Raw genomic sequence first — 8,118 nt, 5'->3', positions numbered from 1 at the left:
AGAGAGAGAGAGAGAGAGAGAGAGAGAGAGAGAGAGAGAGAGAGAGAGAGAGAGAGAGCATGGCTTTATGTCTTTATGTGACAGCACCATCTCTGTGCCAGGCCTTGGCAATGGAGTTCTGCGATCAGATTTTCAAGCTGAGATATTCTACAAGCAAGACAGACACCAGTACTGTTGCCATGCCTTAGATTTACGACATATTTAGGTGCCAGGATACAAAATGAGTAAGACAGAATCTCTTGTAGAGCTCTTGGGAAGGGAGGCACAGATATTTATCTGTATGATATGGTTAATGAGAGAAAGGGATCCCTAAATTTCCTGGGGGTCCTCAGCTGGGAGGAGGCGATGCCCACCTAAACTCCATGATGTGAGAAGAGCAAGAGTCAGTCACATGGAACAAGGTAGTGAGCTGGTTGGTAGATAAAGGATCATTGAGTTTCCTGGTTTGGAATGGGCGTTTGCCATGGAATACAAGACAGGGTGCAGCAAGAGACCCTGGAGAGGGAGACAGGAGCAAGGTTGCAGAGAATCTGGGACACCATGTTGAGAAGATGTGACATGACTCCATGTGCTCTGGGAACCAGAGACAAACTCTTGGCAGAGGAGTTCTGTGATCAGATTTTCAAGCTGAGATATTCTACAGGCAAGCTCATAAAGGATAGACACCAGTACTATTGCCATGCTTTAGATTTATGACATATTAAGGAAGTAAATAAACAGAACTCAATTGACTGAATGGAGATAAAAGAGAAAGAGAAATCTAGAAAGGCTCCTTGGTGTCTGGCACCAGTGACTGAGAAGATGAGGCTGTGAGGAAACTGGGGAACGCAGCTTGAAGTTGAAGCATTTAACAAGATCTACAGATGTTAGGAATCCATGAGCCTGAAGCTTAGGAGAGAATGCCACCCTGAAGATTTGGGGGTTACCAAATAAAGGCAGCAGCTAAAACCTTGAGAACAAAGACCTCCCAGGGAAGAGCAGAGGCTGAATCTCAGGGGAAATACCCAAGTTCCCGAGAAAGAGAAGCCCACCAGGGACACTGAGAAGCAGTAGTTAATGAGGCTGGCAGAGAAGCAGGTCAATAGGGAGTAGACGCATAGAGAAGTAGGCAGGCACAAGGCAAAGTGTGACCCAAAGCCCACCAGGAGGACGAACAGCAATCTACCCAGCCGGTAACAGGAAGGGTTCTGTCTTGCTGGAGCAGGAAGCAAAGTGATGGGGGAAGGGTACAAAGGTAGAGTGGGACAGGATAGTGAAGGCTTGATGCTCCCCAATGAGTCAAACCACGGGTCAGTAATGGGGCCTCTGAAGGTTTCTTTTTCTTTTTCTTTTTTTTTCTCTGAAGGTTTCTGAATGTTCACTTTTGGGTGACACACTGAAGGTGGGGATTTTCCCAAAATGTGCTAGCAAGATGGGAGTGTGGCATAACATCAAGGAAGTGCATGACTTTTGGGTTTTAGTCCTATGGCTGGCAGAGACAGATTCTGCTTCTATCTATCTATCTATCTATCTATCTATCTATCTATCTATCTATCTATCTATCATCTATCTATCTATCTATCTATCTATCTATCTATCTATCTATCTTTTTAAAAAATCTATCTTGAGGTCTTTCTATGTAGTCCCGGCTGGCCTTGAATTTGCTATGTGGGTGAGGCTGCCCTTGAATTCACAACCTTTCTGCCTCAGCCTTCAGACTGTGGGGGTGATAGGTATATGCCACCATGCCTAGCTCAGATTCTGCTTCTTGCTGCCTCAGTTATCCTCTTTGTAAGATGGGAAAGAGCTTCCTGCCTGATCTCAGCTCTCCAGCTGAGCTAGGGGAGGAAAGGAAAAAAAAAAAAATCAGAGCCCAAAAGGCTTTCATGAGTTTTGGTTTTTCTGCTGCTACCACCCACCATGCGCATGAGATGGTTTGGTTTCCTGGCAGCCAAGCTATGTAGGAGGTTCAGTCTGTTCTTCTGCCCACACCTAACACTCTTTCAACCAAGGAAGGATGACATTCAGTCTGAGCTGGTCACTGGAGCTTAGCAGTGCAGATTTACACTGCCCTCAAACCACAGATGTCTTGTTCTCGGGAGCCGCGTGGTCTCGGTTCCCTAAAAATTGGAAGGCAGGTGGATTCTGGACAGTGTCTCTGGGTTTTTAGCCAGCACTGCATGAGGACACTGGGCAGTCCCTCATGGCTTGGAGCTACTGCCTATCATGAAAGGTTTCCTGTACCAAAATATTGTACTTGGCTGGTATTTCCTTACCAATTTGGATTGGTGAAGTGCTTGTTGGCATTGACTGCCATTAGTCAAACTCCCCTGGTCAGGAGGGGTTGTTTACCAAAAGCAGGTAGACTACCTAAGATAACAGGAGCAGAAATGAGTTTGGTGCTGGGGTAAAGCCAAAGGAACCCACTTAAGGGGTCACTCTATGGTGATGTATTCATTCAGAAAGTAACTCCTGAGGACAATTAGGTACAAGAGAAAGGTCAGAGTTTGGTTTGACCAGGACACGCCCTCGGCCAATGCTGTTCCCTTTTTATGGAACACCCCTGCTTTGTCCCCCTCCTGCTTGTACTTTAATATCCATATCACCTTCCTGGGGGTGATATGAGTGTAGTATGTTCCAGTTTATAAAGCCTTCTCAACTATGCTAAGTTCAGTTCACTCTCACTGTAATCCTGCAGGGCAGGAAGAACTAGCTCAAGATGAAGTGACTTCCTAAGGTTATTCAGCTGGCTGACTCGGCCTGCGAGTCGAGATGTGGGGTAATGACCTGGAGGAGGAACGGGGATGAAGAAGACTGGGCAAGAGACATGAGACACGAGAGACGGAGACAAGACAGTCTTTCTGATCAAGTCTCATTTATTGAGGAAGTGAGCAGGGTCTAAATAGCTGTATAGTGGAAGTAGTTGGGTGGGACTAGGTGTGGATTGGTAGTGGAGATCCAGGACCACAGGAAGGTGCCGAGGCAAGTGGGGATTGGTGCTGCAGCACTTCTTGCCCAAATAAGGGAAAATATAACAGGAGCGTTCTATCACCCCCCAACAGCTGGCCAGAGGCAAGGAAAGCAACCCAAATCTCCTGACTCCTTGCCCAAGGAGGGCCATCCTCTGGGTGATGGCTCTTACCAACCTCCCTGCAGGACTGTGTATGTGTTACATGCCCCTCATGCCATTTTAAAAGGGAGAGGACGTTAATGAATAGAATGATTTGTTCTAATGGTGTTTGTAAATAGGATCACAAGTCCGCATCTTGTACAGCAATTAACCACTAAGAAGAATATATGCAGTGTATTATTTGTTGAAAAATTAAAAATAAAATAAAAGGGAGAGGACATGGATAGATTTTTCTCCTTCAGTGTAAATCACCAGAGCCATGATGAAATCTTGCCTAATGGTGACCATTTTTGTCCTTCTCAGCAAACTGGAAGGAGGTTTTATTGAAACATGTGAGCCCTGACCAGTTGCCTGTAGAATATGGAGGCACCATGACTGACCCGGATGGAAATCCCAAGTGCAAATCCAAGGTACGGGCTACCAGAAGCTGGAGGTGAGCAGGACAACCTGGTCCAAGTGCACAGTCCAGCTCATCCCACATTCTGTTTCTAGATCAACTATGGGGGTGACATCCCCAAGAAATATTACGTGCGAGACCAGTTGAAACAGCAGTATGAACACAGTGTGCAGATCGCCCGCGGCTCCTCCCACCAAGTGGAGTACGAGATTCTCTTCCCTGGATGTGTCCTCAGGTAGGACCGGGTCCTTTCCTGAAACATGAACCTTTCATTCATAGGCACCAGTGGTTGGGCAGAGGGGTTGGAGGCCTTGGAGCCTGAGAGATGCATGTATATAGATGGAATTATGTCTAAATGGATTGATGGTCCCTGCAGGTGGCAGTTCATGTCAGAGGGAGCAGATGTTGGTTTTGGGATTTTCCTGAAGACCAAGATGGGGGAGCGGCAGCGGGCAGGGGAGATGACAGAGGTGTTGCCCAACCAGAGGTATAACTCCCATATGGTCCCCGAGGATGGAACCCTTACCTGCAGCGATCCTGGCATCTGTAAGTATCTTGGTCTTGGCAATACTTGAAATCTCTGTCCAGCATTCTGCCTGGTAATATACTCTTCTTCCATGGATTTGGGCTCTTGATATTAGATCTGGAAGTCAAACCTTATCTGTTCAGCTCTCTTGGCATAGAAAAGTAAGCTTGGAGAAGTGTAGTGACTTGCTCAAGGTAACTCAGGTGGAGAAGGAAGGTGGCACTGAATGGTAGGCTAACATACACGTGAGTCACTAATAGTAGGTGAGCACAGGGGCTCTGCTCTGCTTTTGGGTCCAGGTCGCACTAGGCCTGGGACTGTGGCCAGATGTTTCTTTGGGATCCTCCTTCCTCACAGGCCAGAAGGTGTAGGGATCACAGGGTGTGAGCAGTGTGCTGGAAGAGGGCCAGCCTTGGGTTTAGTGGTGGAGCACTTGCCTAGTATGTGTACAGCCCTGGGTTTGATCCCCACACCACACAGATACACACAGACACACAAAAAACAAGTAAGCCAGCCTTGACCTATCTAAATATCACTTATCTCCAGGTTGACCAAAGAACAGGCACAGAATGTAAACAGGTAGTTTACACATGAAGAAATAAGAATGACAAATACACATTTGAAGAGTTTAACCTCGCTTGACTTCATGATATTGATTAGAATTCCATTGGTTCAGCAGTTCTACTTTTGGAAATGTATCTTATGGAAATATTTATACAAATATGCAAAGACAGAGGGATGAGGTTGTTTCTGGCAGTATGAAAAGCTGGCAGCAAACCAAATGGCCATCAAGTCTTGTTAAAGATAGTCCAGCTATACAATGTAATACTACACTGTCATTAAAGAGAATAAATTGATGTGTTAGATGTCAAATACATATTGAACAAATAAACACGGAATATGCTATATGGAATATACTTACCTTTCTCTCTTTTTTTTTTTTTTTGGCTAGCTTCGCCCATCCTGGGGGCTGGGCTGGCATGGCATGTGGTGCCGGGGATCAAACCCTGGTCCCTGAGCTTTGCCTAAACTTGCCTAAGCAGGCGCTTTAGCCTACTGAACTATCTTGCTGACCCTTTTTTGTCTTCTTGAGACAGGGTCTCACTATGCAGTTCAGGCTGGTCTTGAACTCACTTTGTAGACCAGGCTGGCCTTGAACCCACAAGAAGCCTCCTGCCTTAGCTTCCTGAGTGGTGGGATTATAGGATGTGCCACCATGCCTGGCCTGTTAACATTGTTTTTAAAATCATTTATTTATTTATTTGGTACAGGGTCTCACTACACAGCTTGGACTGGGGCTCCTCCTGTCTCAGCCTCCCCAGTGCTGGTATTACAGGCATGTATCACCATGCCCGATTTTGGTGGCTGGCTTGGTGGCCCCAGCATGTGGTAATGGTCCCAGTGTGTGGTACTGGGGACTGAACCCAGATCCTTGCACTTGGCAGGCAGGTGCTTAGACTGCTGAGCTATCTCCCTAGCCAAACGTTGGTTTGTAAAAGAAGTGTGTACAGCAAAAAGAATTCTAAGGAATCTTTTCCGTGTGTGTGTGTGTGTGTGTGTGTGTGTGTGTGTGTGTGTGATACTGGGAATTGAACCTGGGTCTTCAAACTGAACTACATCCTCAGATCTTTTTGAGGTTTTAGACAGGGTCTCACTAAATTGCCCAGGCTAGGCCAGAACTTGAGCTCCTTTTGTCTCAGCCTCCTAGAATGTCTACTATGCCAACGGAACAGTAATTATCTTTGAGGTGGTAGAATGCTTATAGAGGGCTTTTCCTTTCTGCATATAATATAATTTGCACTGACAATTTATTACATTTATAAGCAGAACACACACACACACACACACACACACACGTGTGCGTGTGCCAAATGAAATTTGGCTTTCTGACAGCCAAGGGGCTGGGTGTGGAAAACCAAGGAGAGCTGGGCCTTTTTTTGATCAGACTGGAGTTGGACTTGAGTATTGACTAGTTGTTTGGCTTTAGGCAGGGGACTTGACTTTTAATTTCTGTTTCCTTATTGCTATAATGGGGATCTGACAGGGATACCCAAAAATTACATGGGATAAGGTCCCTAACGCACGTCCTCAGTATAATGCCTGGCATAGAGCCAGCACTCAGTACTTGGTGGCCACCATTCTTATTAGGATTAGAATAAGTGCGGGGAGGGGTCAAGCCATCCTGGACATGACGCTGCAAGATGAGTGAAGCCTTGTGTCCCGTGGCTAAGGCAGCCTGGGCAGATGAGCCAGCCCCACAGATGTCTCCGGCTCTGTGCTCATCCACACCATCACCTAGTCTGAAATTCAGCCTCCTCCCTCACAACTCAGCAACCTTCAGTCTCTCCTGCCCCCTCCCCCCAGATGCTCTGTGGCACACTATGGCTCCCTAGGGAGGGTGAGTATTCTCCTTAGTGAGGAGTCAGGGCCTGGCGAAGAAGTCTATGCCTCAGCAAGAACAAGGTTTAGCACTAGCTCAGACACTGTCACTCACTTTGTACAAAGAAAGACTGAATGTTTTGTTTTAAGAACAGGGAAGCTGAAGTGCGGAGAAGGATGTTCTCTCTCCCACAAAGTAACTTGGATAGACAACACGAGACACCGGAGACTACTAGAAGCCTAGTCTGAGAACTTTTGCCCATAGACTGTCCTAGAGATATCAGGACATCTGTCCTTGATGTGACAAAGGAGAGTATAGTCCCAGACATGGGAATTTCTCCAAGGTCATGGAGTCTTGAGGAGAATCCCAACTCATTGTTATGGCTTCACCCATTCCCTCTCTTTTGTCCTTAGTCTGTAGAATAACAGCCTGAGAAGGGACCATAAGCTTTTTTTTTTCTTTTTTGTGGAACTGGGCATTGAACTCAGGCCCCTGTGCTTGCCAGGCAAGCACTTATTCTACTGAGCTATCTCCCTGGCCCAAACCATGAGCCTTTGAGTGTGATCGAGCTTAGGTTTGAAAACCTCCAAATTATTTTAACTCCTTTTGAATAGCTTCCTGACAAGAACTCTTCTGCCCATTTGTGATCTGCTTGTTGCTCATTCCCAGGAGGAGTGGAGTCAGCCCCAGCACCCACCTGCTTCCCCCAAGCTCACCTGTGGGAATGCAGTGCCCCCGGAGACTCAGGCAGCTCCCCATGTGGTAAAACACAGCCACCAAGGGGGTCATTTTAACCTTTGCCTGCACCAGCCCCAGTGGCAGGAGCCCTGTAACCTTCTGGTTTCTGGGCCTTGTCCAAGTATACTAAATTACTAAGGGGGGACCAGAGTTTGAACTGATCTCACTTTTCTTCTCTCCCCTAATGTCTACTGAGGGCTTACTAAGTATGGGATACTTGACCAGGCATGGAAAGATTCAGAGAAAAGAGCTATGGTCTGTCCACCAGGAGGGCACAGAGTGATTCTAAAGACTCGAAGTACTGCAGAAAGGTGACTTAATGCGGTAGGTGGTGCTGGGGTGCAAAAAGCCCAGCAGGCACAAGAAGGCTGCTTCCTAGGCAAGTCCAGCATTGCCCCCATTCTGAGTGTTTGGAACCAGTGTCTTTTAAGGCTTAGATCTGACTTTTTTTCTTAAAATACAGTGGACTAGAGAAGATCTTAACCTGGGGCCCATGGACGCTACAGAGCAGTGGTTCTAAATCCTAAAGATCAATACTCCCTGTTTGTAACTAAGAGTCTAATGGTCTCTTTACTGTTTTGAAGTGGAATTCATAGATAATAAAACCTGCCTACATGGATAAGTTAAATTTCAGTGTATCAGTCATATATATGAAGGAGAAATAGAAACAAGCTCATTTGGGAATATATATTTCTCTTAGTACTGGGGAATGAACACAGGGCTTTCACACTGAAGTATATTCTCAGTGCTTTTTACAAGTTTTGAGCTGGGTGTAGTGGCACACACCTGAAATCCTAGGACTCAAGAGGCTGAGGCAGGAGGATTGCCATGAGGCCAGCCTGGGCTACATAATGAGTCCAAGGACTGCCTTAACTACATAATGTGACCCTGTCTCAAGAAGATTTTTTTAAAAAAATTATTTATTTATTTTTATTTATTACATTTATTTATTGTGTGTGTGTGTGGCC

General features: G+C 46.2%; 1 protein-coding gene across 1 annotated transcript in view; it reads left to right on the top strand.

Moving 5' to 3' along the window:
• The window catches only part of Sec14l2 (SEC14 like lipid binding 2), a 23,001-nt gene that overhangs the window by 11,130 nt on the left and 3,753 nt on the right, over nt 1-8,118 (top strand). Inside the window, exons 9-11 of the mRNA XM_004645532.3 lie at nt 3,413-3,519; nt 3,602-3,741; nt 3,883-4,052. Of these exons, the coding sequence (XP_004645589.1) occupies nt 3,413-3,519; nt 3,602-3,741; nt 3,883-4,052 (417 nt within the window). The remainder of the gene's footprint in view (nt 1-3,412; nt 3,520-3,601; nt 3,742-3,882; nt 4,053-8,118) is intronic.

Source organism: Octodon degus, unplaced genomic scaffold, assembly GCF_000260255.1.
Source record: "Octodon degus isolate 3935 unplaced genomic scaffold, OctDeg1.0 scaffold00230, whole genome shotgun sequence".
In the NCBI taxonomy this organism is placed as follows: Eukaryota; Metazoa; Chordata; class Mammalia; order Rodentia; family Octodontidae; genus Octodon; species Octodon degus.
This window is presented reverse-complemented; position numbering and strand designations above follow the sequence as displayed.